Source organism: Pezoporus wallicus, unplaced genomic scaffold (genome assembly GCF_028554395.1).
Source record: "Pezoporus wallicus isolate ANWC-B61680 ecotype Strahan unplaced genomic scaffold, APGP_CSIRO_Pwel_v1 contig_6382, whole genome shotgun sequence".
NCBI lineage: Eukaryota > Metazoa > Chordata > Aves > Psittaciformes > Psittacidae > Pezoporus > Pezoporus wallicus.
The window spans coordinates 1,250,073-1,265,848 of NW_026638015.1; the positions used below are offsets into that span (position 1 = coordinate 1,250,073).

Sequence of the window (15,776 nt, forward strand, 5' to 3'; positions counted from 1 at the left end):
AATGTAGGATTGTTAGCCCTCTTAAAATGTGGTCTCTTTGTGTTTGATAGCATAAAACCTTTAATAACTCTTAAAAATAGTGTTTGTTTAACATTTTAAATTCGTAGAAATATTTGCACCGTATCAGATCAAAGGCTTATCTAGCCTAATGTATATCCAAGACTCGCTTGTAGTAGATGTCTAGGGAAAACTGCAAGAACCAGGAAACTATGGTGATACTAAGCTGGTACATCCTCCAGTTTCTAACAATATGTGACTTGGGATTCTGAGAATGTTGAGTGCTATCTTTGTGGGTAGCCTTTGATGAAAATTTTAATCTTCCTTGAAATGGTCTAATGGCCTTTGAAATGTAAACTTCTAACACCTACGGTGTTTGATCAGAATGAGTTTCATGCTGGAATTGCCTGCTTTGAGAGGTACCTGATTTTGTTTTGAACCTGTTCAAACCAGGAAGTTTTACTTGTTATTCCCGTGTACTAGAAGTAATAACAAATGACTGATTGTGCCATTTGCTGTCTTATACCATTAATGATTTTTGCAATTTTTTTTGTTGTTGTTTAAACCTGAGAGGACCTGGTTGCTTTTTGCCCAATGCTGAGCTGCCATTTTATAGAATTACCTCTGACAGCTAAAGTCCATTCCTGATGGGTAAAGGTTCAAAAGTCATCTATACACAACTCCACACCCTGATATAAAGTGAATTTTCATCTTTCATTTTATCTCTTCATTAGACAGTGTCTTGATGTCCTTCAGTTCATTGCTATCATCTTTTATTCTCTGTATGCAAAGCTTATTACCTTACTTTTCACCTTGTTTTCCAAATCAGTTATGAATATATTAAACTGTATGAGCTCTGTGATAAGTCCCAGTGAAGTCCATGATCATTCTTTCCACTTAAACTGATTGCTTAGTCTTATTGTAAGCTTCTTCTGATGGAGTGGTGACTCACATGACGAACTTTCTTCTTCCATGCACCTTAGTTTCTTTGAAATATTCTGAGGACCTTGTTGAAATTTGGAAATCCACACTCACCAGGTCAACTGCGTAGCATTGGAACTGGTTCTGTCTTGCCTGTGTGTTTGTTCACATCTTCAGAAGAACTTTAATAAGTTTATGAGGCGCAATTTCTCTTTCCAAGAGCCGTGCGAGTACTTTTTTTGACTTTGATTACGTTCATCCTTATGTTTGCAGTTTTATTTCATCTGATTATTTCTGACAGTGTGCTTGACAGGAATATCAATTTTGTCTGGCCTGTAGTTGCAGGGATCCCTTTTGTAGCCCTTGCGGAGAGTTCGGTTTGCAGTTTTCATTTTCTGTTCCTTTGCTACAAGGTGATTGTAAGTGAAAGATTACACACTACTGTTAATAATTAAACTACTGCATTATCTTCTTTAGAACTGTTGGAAGAATACCATCTGTTCCTGACAATTTGTTATATTAATTTTGTGGATTTGTTTGATAGCCTGTTCTACTAACGCTGTTTGAGACACACTGATGCTTCCGCTTATAAACATGGTAACTGATTTGTGAGTCTACCTAAGTTCCTGTGCTATGAAAAACAGATTGAAAAAATGGAAGTCAGTATTTCCCTTGCAGAGTATTCTAAACAGTTCTTACTTACTCTTACCGTTTGTTGACCTTGGAGTCTCCAGGAATTTTTCTCTTTAATGTACCAGAATTTTTCTAATCGTTTGAGCATGCTTGTAACTTTTTGAAGGAATACTTTCTTTGCTAATTATAATAGTTGTTTGAATTAAGACCATTATCTTTCCAGGTAGCATGAAGTCCACTTCTCTTTTAAAACAGTTCCTCTTCTTGAAATTAATCACAGTCATAGAGAGCTTTTTTACTTTGTTGCTCCTCGAAGGAAATCATGTCTGATATATTATGCAGACTGCTATAAAGTGGTCCTGTGGCAGATACTTTCTGATCTAAGTTCTGCAAACTGCTTATGATTAACTCAAAAGTTTTTCCTAGTAGCTTTTCTCTTAAGCAGTAATTTCATGATGTCTGTAGCATCTGTTTATTCTCATCACATTTCCCAGTATAATATTTAGCTCATCAGTAGAGGAATATTTGAAGACACCTTCTATATTTTATTTCCTCTGCCTCAGACTTTGTGATTTCACTTGGCATGTTGCAGCCACATCAGCCGTTTTCTGGGTGATGGTAGTAGAGATGTTAAGAATACTTTCACACTTAAACCTTAAATGTCAGTCCATGGGGGTTTTTTATGTTAATCATTTCTTCAGGTAACTAGGCTTGCTTCTCTTAGAGCAGCAGTTCTCTGGGGGGGTTGGCAATGGCTTACTCTGTCTCATATAATATGGATTCTTTTAACTTGTACTGAGATCTGCAAAGGTTGATGAAGTAACCACTGTCTTCCTGAAGGCAATCCCACACTTTTGCCAAGCTAAAGCAAAAGCTGTGTATAGCTTTCCTAGAGATCTGTAGAAAATGGCATACTCCTCGTGTGGGATTCCGACATTACTTTCAAAGAAAATTGATCTGCTTGTGCTCGCCTTGTCACAGATACATTAGATGGAAAAGCCTGAGAGAGTTACTACAAATGTTTTCCATTTAATTAGTAATATTCAATTTCAAATAGTTTATCTTGTGTACCATGTCGCTAATCCTAAGTGGAATTTTTCTGCCTCTTTCAAACATACAAAAAAGCCCTTCTGGAAGATAACGAGATTTTTTTCAGTATTTTAATACTGTGTTAGAATTTTTCTATCTGGAAGTGCATGCTCCAGGCATATGTCCATGACTGGGTGAATTTGGAAGTTATTGCAAGTTGGAAAGTCTATTCTCTAAACTTGAAATGAGTTGGAACAGAATAAAAAGCCTAACTGAAATGAAAAAGAAGATGAAAAAAGGATTAAACAGGGAATAATAATTTGGGAGAAGGTGGATGTGGACAGAATCTCAGAGAAAAAATATGGTGGATTTACAGATTTGAGAATTGAAAATATAGGTTATTTTGGAAACGGAGTGTAAAGAGCACATATGTGCCTTTTACAAAAGGCAGAAAAGTTACATTGCAGAGAAGGAGGAAAAGAGGTGAGAAGTACTTAAGATTTTGGATATGCTGATCAGTTAAATCTTCAGATCAGTTCTAAATGAGGAGGTTCTTATACTCATTAAATGATGTTTTGCCAGGTACAAAATGAGGGGAGGTGATTTTGTAATTTTTTAAATGGTGCAGTATCTTTAGATGATAGAAGATTTTGACTTTTGAGTATTTTTTTTGCATTTATATAGTTTTAGTAATCACACTTGTCAAGATGGGATTGATAGTTTTAAAGGGGAAGAAAAATGTTCCTAAAAATCAGGTTTCTAAAGTCATTCCTGACTTTCAAATGTATAGCAGTGCTATGTACGTTCTATTTGGAATCTCCCTCTTTTCTACCTCTTCAGTTTTTAGTGTTCTAATCTGTTTTAGCAAATGTAATGTAAGGGTAAAGACAGAAGTGTTGTCTTGCAATTTTAAGCAAGAAATACAATTTGGGGTTTTATTTTAAATGGGAATTTCGGAGGTGACTGTAAATTTAAGGGTAGGCTATAAATGGATTTGTTTAGGAATTACTGCTTGCACTCTGCAGTGCTTGCACTTTGCTTAATTGATATTACAGCTGCTGTTAGGCCAATCTACTTGCAAACAGTAGAATATATTGTTAGAATGGCCATAACTCTTCTGTTACAGGGTGGGAGCCATGATAAAAATGGAGAAGAGAGTTCATAAAAGTGGAAAAAAATGAAGATGTATTTGTAATTGAATAAAAGCTCTTTGGTGATTCTAAACTAGACTATTAAGTTTACCACAGAATGTTTTTTAAATTGTTCTATTGTGTGAAATGAAACACAAATTGGTCAATATTTGTCTTATAAAATGTAACATTTCTTCTGGCCATTTCAAACATAGAATTAATTGCATGTTTTTTGTATGGTTCATTCATGAACTCTGCATATTTTTTGTGGAAAGCTAAAAGATTTATTCTTTTTCTACTTGACAGAAAGTAGTAGCACCGTTTATCATTATTCCTGAATGTTAATGACAATACATTTGTCTTAGTTGCAGTTCAATATATTTTTATATATCAGAATTGTAATTTTTTTTTTTCATTCTTTTCACAGAATATAAATGAAGAATGATGTGATATTAATGCTTTCTATGTGCAGACCCATAAAGATCATCTCTAAGGAGTTGCAGTAAGGCAAGCACTGAGAGTAATTTTTCTCTGGTACAATGTGGTGAAGCAAAGGAACTGGAATTGTCCACTTTTGTACAGTATAAGGACTTAAAATGTTCATTATTTTGTGAGCAGAAGCAGTTCTGGAGTGAATTGAACTTCTGAAAATGCGGCCATGGACTGGTTCCTGGCGTTGGATCATGCTCATCCTCTTTGCTTGGGGAACTTTACTCTTTTATATCGGTGGACACCTGGTACGAGACAGTGAGCACCCAGATCACTCTAGTCGTGAATTATCCAAGATACTTGCTAAACTTGAACGGTTAAAGCAGCAAAATGAAGACTTAAGGCGGATGGCAGAATCTCTCAGGTAGGATCCAAAAGTAATTAAAACTTTTCAGAAAAGGATTGTTGTTTGTAACATGCTTGTGATTTTTTTTTTTTGTTGTTGTAAAATCATGCTTAACATTTAAAAATGCACAAAAGTGTTTTAATCAATTTTGCAACTGACTGAAAATATATTGCAAAACCTTTAAGCAGATACTTTTGGTCTAATCTAGTCATTAATTAAGAGTCATTATTTAATGGTGTCCAAATGTCACTGCCACAATAGCAGAGTTCTTTGGTGATTAACTCCTCAATGGCAACTTCGAGTGCAATAATTATGATGCTCAAGCCAGATAGAACAGCTCATGACTTTTCAACACTTCTGCGTGCAGTGTCTGATAGAGCTCATTTTAGAAGTGTTGAAAACATTCATACAGCTTGCTGAAGATGAGCTGCAGCAGACTGCGGCACTATATGAATTCTTTTAACTGAGTTTTTTTCCTTGCTTTACTGCTAAGCTTGTAGAATAATTGTAAAATGATAGGATCATCTCCCTTGTTACGATTATTTGTTACATTATAGGTGGGTACAATTACAACCTAAAGTGTTTTCTTTCACCTTTTCAGACAGACAGGTTTTAACATAGACTTATGATATCTCCTTTCTTAAGAAATTGTAAGGGAAAGCTTCTTAGGCAGGATGTGTGCCAGAGTCAGGTTGGACCCCGAAGTATGTGGACATCACCACATGCAACGTAAAAGTCCTGATGGATGATGGGAACAAGTGCAGAGGCTTTGTGTGTTATTCAAGCTGTAAAAGAGCAAAGCTCAATACAGGATTTTACAGAGTGGGAGGGTGATGTTTATTTTTACTTACTCTCTCTTTCCTAACTGTATACTCACAAGCACCAAGACAAATCTGTAGCAGTGGTCTGGCTGGGAACTCCTATGTAGAATATGGAGAGAAAGAGGCACTGTGAGCTGAGTGTTCATAATGTCTCTTGGGTTGTTCTTGCTTGGCAAGGAGAAACTGATTTTGACCTTGCTTTTTAATACCCTTTAGGAGCAGATGCCATTTTGGATTTTATACCTTGCTGTTTTGCCTCTTAAATCATAGGAAAAAATAGCAAGTTGCACAAATCTCTTTGTTTTCCTTTCTAGCATGTTTTGTGGTTCTAGTCCTGTTCTTGTTACCTTACCTTGAAGTCAGTTTGTTTCTCCCCTTCATTTGAATTAAATCACACATATGGATTCTGTAGCAGTGAAATTAATACCTTTCCCCTGAACCCTGTTCTGATGTTTCTTCTCGTGCATTCTCTCCTTTTCACACGTAGCCAGGGCTCTTTGATCTGGTAGGCTGGGTAGACTTACTGAAGTTTCTTTTCACTGCACTCTTCCTGGTTTCTATAGATACGGCCGCATGCTGATGAGGCTTTTTAGCCTAGAAAAATATCTTAGTTTTGCACATCTCAACTCTGAAGAAGTACCTTGGCATTCATGTGGTGCTGCACAGAGGCAGAGAAATGCCACTGACTAGGTACCCTCCGCATTAAGCGCAGACAGTCTTCACCTTAAGTAGTATGGCCTTGAGTGGGCTGTAGTTTTCTATACTCAGTTGTTTATTAAATTATGGTAACAACTGCATTGGCAAAAAGTTTAATATATTTTTGTTGACAAAAAGTAGTGTAATGTAGAGTTTGCTGCTATGAAGAAACTTAAGTAAGATTGTGTATTTGAATATATACAATACCTTTAATATACTTTACTATTAGACAAGAATAGTCAACCTTAGGGTTTCTTGCCTCTGAGGGGGAAACAGTTGGCATTGACTGTAAAGATTAACACCCTCCATGCTTTCAGCCACCCATATTTAGCTGACTTGAATAAATGATAATGTAGTGTTTTGCACAGTCATTGAAATACAACCAGTTCAAATTACAGTCACCAGGAGAGAGTAAATGTTCTTGATTTTACTGATGAAAAGGTACTTTTTTCTTCTCAAGAAGGAGGCATATGAATGCATATCTTGTCCCTGATACACAGGCTAAGCTATATTTTTAGCTTTTTGCTGGAACTCATCTGAGATGTCGCAGTACTAGACTTTGAGGGAAGTGATATATCCCAATGTAGAGCCTTTTCATTATTTTTATTGAGCAAAATCCATGATACTGTTTAAAATGTATTTGTGAAGGTTGTTTCTATAAAGAAATATCCTGGTCAACCTGCAGCATAAGAGTATTAAATCATAAATATAATATAGAATTTCAGTTTCTCATTTCTTTGTTTGCCAGGTAGAACAAGTGATGTTAAAAATAACTGTTAGCTTTAAAATGGTCCCATTAGAGTGTTATAGCAATATGGCTATTTAAAATGAGATATTAGCCAACAGTCCATGGATTCAGTATCTATGTCCTGGAAGAGCTCTCTGCTGCTATGAGCATCCATTAAAGAAACAAAACACCTCTTAACTTCAGAAATGGAATTAACATTAGACAGAAAAGATTACTTTTGCTCCAGTTAACATCTTAAAGTGAAAACATAATTTGTTTTAGGCTGGACTGATCAAAGGCAGGAAGTCTGGAACTATCACTTGAATTTGATTTATTTGTTAGAATTTTTGGGTTTGTACCGAAAACTATAATTACTGATAATGGCTGTGAAATCTGAGTGGTTAACATGATGGTCTTTAAATCATTGAGCTTGTGAAGGTAAATCCTATTGTGAAATTGGATTTTATTACACTGAGGTAAAAACTTGGTTTTGCTGCCCTTCTCCACTGAGATTTTATATCTAGAGAATTAGAGAGTTTGGTTTGTTTTTTTTTTATTCCAACAGAAAAGAAGCACACTTTTTGTAATAAGTGAAGATATGGAAGGGACCTTAATTATAGAATCATAGAATAGTTAGGGTTGAAAAGGACCTTAAGATCATCTAGTTCCAATGCCCCTGCCATGGGCATGGACACCTTCTGCTAGGCCAGGCTGCTCAAAAGCCCATCCAATCTGGCTTTAGGTGGAGTTGTTATTTAAATGATAACTCTTGAGGTTACTTTGGGAGGAGTTTAATTGAGTCCAGAGTGCCTGCCTGGATAATTGTAGCAATAAACAGGCATCTGATTAACTAGACTGAAGTATTTTGACAATTAGATAAAACTTCTGGATGGTAAAAACCTCCAAGTTAACAAAAATTATCTCAGTGGGAAGAGAGGCTTTGTGAATGGTAGGAAGTTACTATAATACATCGTTGTGCCATTAATAATAGCTAGTTATGGCAGAGAGGAAGAGATAGAAAGCAGGTATAGTTACAAGAATTCAGTAGTTTAGTAAAAAGTGTAAGTTGTAACAATTTCCATTTTGAAGTTAAAGAAAATTGCATTTCATCTTGAATTACGTTGGGACCTGAGTTATATGCTAAAATATGTTTCAATACATTTCCGTTGCCTAGTATTTCCCATTCTAATGGGTTCTTGGGACTTCTCTGACTTCCTTCTCACCTGACAAAAGTGCCAGTCCTCTGGGATGGTTGAAAACAGGAGCTGTGCTATGCTTAGTTTCATCCAGCCACCCATGAATGCCAGCACACAACAAGAAGTGACCTTTCCACCCTGAGATTTCAATGCTCTTTTGCTGCCAATTTAAGTAGCAGCTCCTCATCCCCAAAGACAGCAACAACAGCAAAACAGCAAACGAAAAATACGTCTTATGAAACACACCTTATGTGCATGCAGCGTCAACCATGCAAAAGCTGGGAAATGTCATATCTGAGACAAAGCTTTATAAAATGTCGCTTAGCCCTTTTTTTGCTGTATGATACTTAGATCATATTTGATCTTGCAGTTTCCCCCCAGTTGCTTCTTTTTAACAAAGGATGCATGAGGAGTAGAATTAAGGTTTTAGGGCAGTAAGATGTTTGGGGTTTTTGGAGGGGTGTTTTCCTTTTCCTCTGCAAGGGGAACCTGCAAGGTTTGTATGTTTGATGTCACAAAGCGCAGCACATTGTTCTGATGTATTTTTCTCCCATATTGCTTAAGACTAGTTTATGTTTTTATAAGGATTTTTGGTGGGGTTATTTTTTCTTAATATGCACTTCTGCAATAGTGCAAGACGGAACAGTCACTTGTTTTTGAAAATCGCCTGAAAGAAGAATATTCCCTTAGGAAGTAAGTACACTTTGTGGTGCAGTTCCGATGACTTGACTTCAGGCACCACTTAGTTTTTACTGTGCATTTGAAATGCCTGCAGTGAGAAGTCACTGTAGTTTTTCTTGTGCAACTGTGATGCTTTGTAAAAACCTTCCTATGGGCTATAAAGAGGCACAGAGATATGTTAGTGATGCAGGAGATAAATGGAAGTAAAGGTGTTTTGTATTGCCCGAGTTTTAGAAATTATGTGCATGAATACTGTTTATAACTCAATTTACAATGTTGTCATAGCAATAAGTGAAGGATATTCTGTGCTAGATGCTTACTGACGTGTTCTTTTATTGTTGATCAGAATCATCATAGTTTTTTTAAACTTAGTTTAAACTCCTCAAATTTTAAGAAGAAGGTGTGTTGTCAGGACTTGTTAGGAAAACTTCTGTGTGTTTTTCAATAGGAATTCTTTTTCATAAGTATACATTATTACTAGGATATTCTGCACTAGAAGCTACCTACATAGATGATGCAATGAGTATAGATGAGGATTTTGATTCAAACGCTTTTCCCTCAAATGTTGCCTTATCTCCAGCTCAGTTGATGTACTTGTAGAGGGCAGTAACAAGCAAGCTGTGCTGGGTGCAGAGAAGAACCTTTTCCTTAATTTTGAGACTGGATGAAAGTGAGGAAGACAGCAGTTCCAAGTCTGATGAGGTAACAGATGCAGAGACAAAACTGCAGAAAGAATAAATTATTTTAGTTCTATCCTTAAATGATGTCATTTTTGCAAATCCATAGAACTAGGTTAGGAGAATGCCCCCCCACTCCCCTCCCAGCTCTTGTTATCTAACAACTGAAGTATAGTAAATGTCTTTATTGCAGTAAGCCAAAGCAAACTGAATATTAAATGGGATGTACATTTGTTTTTGAAAATCTTAGTTATATCAATTGGTCAGGGTGAATTGAGGTTCTTTTGTATCATCCACACCCATCCTTCTGCAGGATTCTGCACTTGGTACTTTTAACAGACTTTCCTTATGTTCAGAGGATCCATGTGTTGCCTGAAAATTTCTTGTGGTAATGACTTTGTATACTTTTACCCTATTGTTCTTCACAAATTCTACCTTTAGGGAATGTGATTTTTGCAGGAGAAGCCATTTTGTTTTTCCTGGTAATTCCGTGGTTAGTTGTCCTGTCACAATTGTAATGCCACGTTGGCAAACCACAGATATATTTGAACGTTGTGGTTTTAAACTAGTGCAAGAGCTTAAATGTGTTTCAGTATGCTTTTTAAAGGTTAGTGTTGTCTTGTGCATGGCTATACAATACCGTATGTCAGTATGATATAATACTGTACATCTGTTGCAGGACCAAATTCACAAATGGATTGTTCATACAGAGGGAGTGTATTTAGGGAGTGCATATGCTTAAGGTTGGACTATTTTCTCAGTTTTGTCATGGTTGCTCCCTCAGTACATAAAAAAGCAGGTATACGAGCAGTTATTGATAATTCCTTTTTATTTGCCATAGTAACTTTAAACCACAAATACATATTTTGCAATAGTTATCACTAATTTGCTTTCCATGGGGAGCTTTAAGAGAGAAAAACTTTTCACTCAACTTGTCAGGCTACATAGCTGCTTCTTTTACCTCTCCTACCCCTGCTGGAAAAAAGGGGTTTAACTGTTATCTTAGCGTGATACACTTTTCTGATGCTCGTATTAGGTTTTTATTCCCTTCAAATACTCCAGTGAAAATGGACTTTTCATCAGTTCCTAATTTTTTGTTGATGTTTAAATCTCCAGATCTGGGAGACATTAAATTTAATGACATCCCAGTAGGATCTTTAGACTGCTGTCATTTCTGGTTTAGGGTGAAGATACTCCCTCTAACTGCTATTTTCTCTATGCTAGAGGCATTTTTCATCTGGCATGGGGTCTTTCCATATGGTGCTTTGAAACTGTGTATGTGTGTGTGGAGAGAATATCCCTTTCTTTTTATGCTCATATTCCATTATGAATGAAGAATCATCTTTATGTTCTATATTCTTTACAGTTCTCAAGACTTTTAGACATCTGTTTCCTCTTTTCCTTTTCAGGGTTGTCTTTTACAAAAGTCTCATAAAAGGTGGAATAATTTTTAACCCTTGAATCCAGCAGAAGTGTTATTCTCTAGAGATAAAAGGAGTTTTTATTTTCCCTCCATTAATTTTTAATTTGTGGGACAAATAGAAGTTAGCATCTAATTTTTATACTTTTACAGTTTCAGTTTATTTATATGTGGATTCAAGTTGAGATGATGAAGAAGCCTCAGTAATACCCTTAGGGTGGACATAGGGCTTATAGATTTCAGGATGCTTATTTCCGTACTTCTCCTGTGCTCACATACCAGAGGTTTCACAAATGGGTAATACAGTTGCTGTTGTTGTTTTAGGTGACCAGCGGTTTAGAATACCAGAGTTGTCATAAAAAATTACCAAGAGGGTCCATTTGTTCTGAATCCAGAAAATATGTTGAAATCATCTTGTGCCTGTATGTAGGAAAACTTAACTTAAAAGCAGAGTCACAGTGCTGCAGCTCTGGTCCTCTAAGAATATTTGGCCAGCATTCAAGACCAGAATGTATTTCATGTGTGAATATAGAAAGCAGCCAAAACTTGAATCTTGTGAAGGCACATACCTCAATTAGGCTTTGCTTGTGTGCCAGTCAGTCCAACAAATGGTCTGAGTTAAGCTGCTGCGAATACTGTTTTCACAAGTAGAGCCTAGGATTGTTCTTGTCAGTGAGTTGAAGTGTTGTAAACACCACAGTTTAACACCACGTTAGATCTGTGTGCTGCAGCTCTGATAGGCACTGTTTTCCTCTTATAGGATTGAGGTTTAAAAATATTTATTTTAGTATGTTTAATTTCTTCTGGTTTTAAGAAAATGCCAAGAAGGCCTATCAGCAAAAGAGTATGGAACAAAAAGAGAGAGATGAACTGTTAGTGCAAATAATTTGTCAAATAACAATTATACATATAAATCATATAATTTCTTTATTTTCTATATCCTAGGATACCAGATGGCCCTATTGATCAGGGACCAGCTGCAGGAAAGGTACATGCTTTAGAGGAGCAACTTTTAAAGGCCAAAGAACAGATAGAAAACTATAAGAAGCGGACAGGAGATGGTTGGTAGATAAGTTTTATTTTACTTCTAAACCAAGTTTTGGTATTCCGTATCAGAAATGTATTGGTTTCTTAACAAATAATTCAGCTACAAGGGCTGATGTTTTTATGCCTTTTTTTATTAAAGTAGGAGGCCTTGGAAAAGACCATGAAATACTGAGGAGGAGGATTGAAAATGGGGCTAAGGAACTTTGGTTTTTCCTCCAGAGTGAATTGAAGAAGCTGAAAAATCTAGAAGGAAATGAACTGCAAGGACGCATTGATGAATTTCTGTCTGATTTGGGTCATCAGGAAAGGTACTTTCGATTCTGCATATAAGTTTTAAGGATTATGGGTTGATTTAAGTAAACTACTGATATACTGCTTAAAAGTCATTTAGGATAAATAATTGGTATGTGGGCTTAAATATATCTGAAGCATGAATATAAAATCATTGCTTGTATTTCATGGGACATAAAGTATATATCCAGCTTATGTCATTATAGTTTAAAGTATGACCCTTTAAATTGATATATTATCATAATTTTTATCAGAAGACCTGGGTCCTGGATGACAGTTGTTGCTTTTCAGTTGCATCTGTCTATATATGCATATATGTGCATATATGCACATACAACTAAACCATTTAAAAACTTTAAAATATTTTAGGTATATGATTGTGCCTGTTGTAAATACTAGAATATATTTGTTACGTTGATCATTGGGATATTTTATAATTGGGTAATATCTTAATTTCAGGAGTAATTGTCATTCTGACAATTATTTTGACAACATCTTTTTGTAATCAGAATTTAGCAGAGTATTTCAGATAGAAATCACCTTTAATTACACTGTTGCTGTGTTGGAATTAAGTTTGCTTTGTTGTTGATCTTCTGGCCTTCACATTGTTGAAATACTTTTTGTATTATGCTAAAACGTTCTGTGTGAGTTTTGTTGATGCCGAACAAAATTGATCCAGAAAGTGTTAAAAATTTATTGGAATCTATCTGTAAAGCTGTTATCTTTTATAATTCTGTTCCCAACATGAGCACAATGGCAATTTTTGTCTCTTTAGTAAACAGTCTTAAGAAAATTGTTGAATTAACTAAATATGCTACCTTAAACAAGTCTCCTTTTCATAAAAAGCTGAACTCTTCAAGAGTGAGCGAAGTTGTAAAGCATGAACCTTTGGTAATAATACTGTAGTAAAAATTAAAAATAATAAGAATTTTTGATTCTTTGGGAAGAATGTAAATACTATTTAAAATGTAGTTCTGGAATAATATGAATTTGATTATTAATGTGTGCAAATAATATAGTCCATTAAATTTTGTAATTTAATATTCTGCAATTTCAAAACCCAATTTGTTGCAGATTGATGGAGTTTAAAGTGAGAAGGAGGGAGTATTCAATTATCGAGAGTTATTATCTATGTAAAATAAGCCATTAGATTTCATCCAATTATTTCTCTGCTGAGTGCTATTATGTATGTTTGACTGAAATAAAAGTAGTGCTTGGCTGAAACAGGATTTTACAAAAGGCTGGAGATCTTCAGTCAAACGGTCAACTCATCAGTCACTCTGCGCTCACTTCCCCGGGTATTTTGTTTCAGTAGCTGCTTCCACTCAAAAATATTTGTTCTCCAGAGAAGTTATTTCCATTTGGGTTTCTTGGACTTCAGGTCATTGATTCTTGATTCTTTTAAACTTTCTGCTGAAACTGAGGCAAGTAGTCCAATACCAAACGTACTGATGTCCATCGATGGAACAAAATCACTTGAATACATGTGACTGCGCTGTTTATGTAGCCAGGATCACATCAGGCAGTTGCCACAGTGGACGTCTGAATAATGTGGTCTGTTTCATGTCGGAAGGGTTTTGTGTGCCCTCCTCCCAGGATGCATCATTTTCTTACTCCTTTCTTTCCTACATGAATGACTACTAAATAATTAAGACCAGCTTGCAAGTTCTATATTTCTGGCAGCCTTGTCTTCACGTCTCTGTACTACAGGATGAGGCAAAACCCATACTAAAAATGCATAGTCCTTAGCATTGTCTGCCTTTTGGACCTCTAGAAGTTAGGAGATGAATCCCACTGTGGAAGTCTTGAAAACAATGTGGGACTGGAAGAAGTTTGTCTGCGATGCAAGCAGTCACAGCTGCTCTGGTTTTTTCTTTTCTTAAGAATTTTCTTGTTGAATAGAAGTATTCTTTAGACTGACACAGTAGCTAGCAACAGCAGAATATGCTAGAGTCTGTTGAGTCTCAGTAGTAGTGTAGACCTTTCTGTGTGGTGATGTCCCCAGAGAAGACTAAAGTTGTTTGATCTAAAACCAAACAGCCAGAAACTAGGCTTTATTAAAATAAAATGTAGACTTTTTTTTTTTTTTTTACAATGTAGAAATTCAAAGCAGTTGCATAAGAGAAAGCAGATACAAAAGTGTTTCTACAATATTCAGCCTCTGTTCTTGGTGTACTTACAACATTGGCTTCCCGCAATATAATTGTCTTGTGTTACAGAATGCTTGGTTGCCTCTAGTCTCGAAGAAGTTCACTCTTTCACCTTTGAGGTTAGGCTGCCGTCTTCTTTCCTTTAGTACATGAGTTGTAGGAAAACTCCCAGCTCCTTGTGTGCACATCCTTTGGCCTGTGATACACTGGAGTCTCTGGGGTGTTCTGTTCCCTTAGGATGCACAGTAGCTCCCCAGGGAAACAAGTTTCTTTATCTCCACAAAGTCCATCTGGTCTCTTGAAGAGAACATAAATTAGAGTGAGCAAATCAGATGCTCTCATTTGGTCTGAGAATCAGGGCTTTTTGGTGAGGTTTTTAGTTATTGCTGAGTTTTTTTGTTGTGGTTTTTGATTTGTTTGGTATGTAAATACATGTGCACTTGTTGATTTCTTTTTTAAGGCTTTTAACTAGCTGCTGCATGCCCTTTTTGATAGTGATGTCTTAGAAAGTTGTTACTTATGGGTCTTACATAACTGGAACACTACATGTAAAGCTGGTATTACTTATTTTTATACATAAATATAAATGTATCTTCAACATTTCAATATATATTAAAATCTATTATTTGGATTAGAAATATTAATTATAAGTGTTTAAAGCAGTTTTTAATGCCCTCATGGGAAAGCAAATACAGGGGTGTGTAGTGATCCAACGATGGGGTAAGTATGTAAAGCAAGTAGTTAATTGTTTTTGTTTGTGAGGAAAGCCTGTTGTGTTACAGGGAAGACTTGCTTTTTAAGAGATGACAAAGACAGTTTCTGTGACTCTGGATAAGTTGTATTGTTTGTTAATCTTGGTGCTGTTATGCACATGGTCTACTAACATGATAGCGTTTCTTCTTTTGGATGCCTTAATTGCTATTTCTTAGCTGTGTCCTAGGGGTTGTATAGATATTCTCCTGGAGATTGCCAATCTTGGCAGATGGTTTTTGTCCAGTATTTCACTGCTGATTCTGTTCAAGAAACAAAGTAGCCCAGTGCAGTTTCCTGCGTTATGGAATGTGTAATTGTGTTCTCGTCGCCATAGGGAAAATGGCTGTTGAAAGTAAGTTCATCTTAACAGTAGAAAGGCTATTTGACATAGTTAATAAAGAAGAACAGATGAATCCTCTAGTTGTCATGGTTGTTTCCTGTGTTGCCATCATCTTGTTTGCAGGGTGGCTGTTACCGAGTTAGTTTCATTCCTTTTTTCTCCTGGGGACCAGCTGTCACCACGGCTTCTGTGGTAGCTGGCCAAGGTTTGATGCATAGTGTTTGGGCATATTTTCACGTTATTTCCTTTGAATTTGTTGGAACATATCACGTTTTTTTTCCTCTTAGAGTTTTTATTTGTTGATGTAAATCTTCCAGGAGGTTTAAATGTAATTTTGTCATACGGCTAGAATAAATGTCTAGACTGATCTTTCAAAATGTGTTAAGATGCCAGCCCTCCCCCTTTATTTGTGACAATCAAATGGAGATGAAA

At 36.0% G+C, this 15,776-nt stretch overlaps 1 protein-coding gene across 2 annotated transcripts in view; it reads left to right on the forward strand.

Annotated features, from left to right (window-relative positions):
• FUT8 (fucosyltransferase 8) overlaps window positions 1–15,776 on the forward strand; it is a 121,981-nt gene that overhangs the window by 57,192 nt on the left and 49,013 nt on the right. The window contains exons 3-5 of one of the 2 annotated variants that reach the window (XM_057408893.1): window positions 4,138–4,563; window positions 11,709–11,824; window positions 11,950–12,118. In XM_057408893.1, the coding sequence (XP_057264876.1) occupies window positions 4,361–4,563; window positions 11,709–11,824; window positions 11,950–12,118 (488 nt within the window). In that variant the 5' untranslated portion in view covers window positions 4,138–4,360. The remainder of the gene's footprint in view (window positions 1–4,137; window positions 4,564–11,708; window positions 11,825–11,949; window positions 12,119–15,776) is intronic. The other variant, XM_057408894.1, reaches the window with a different exon arrangement.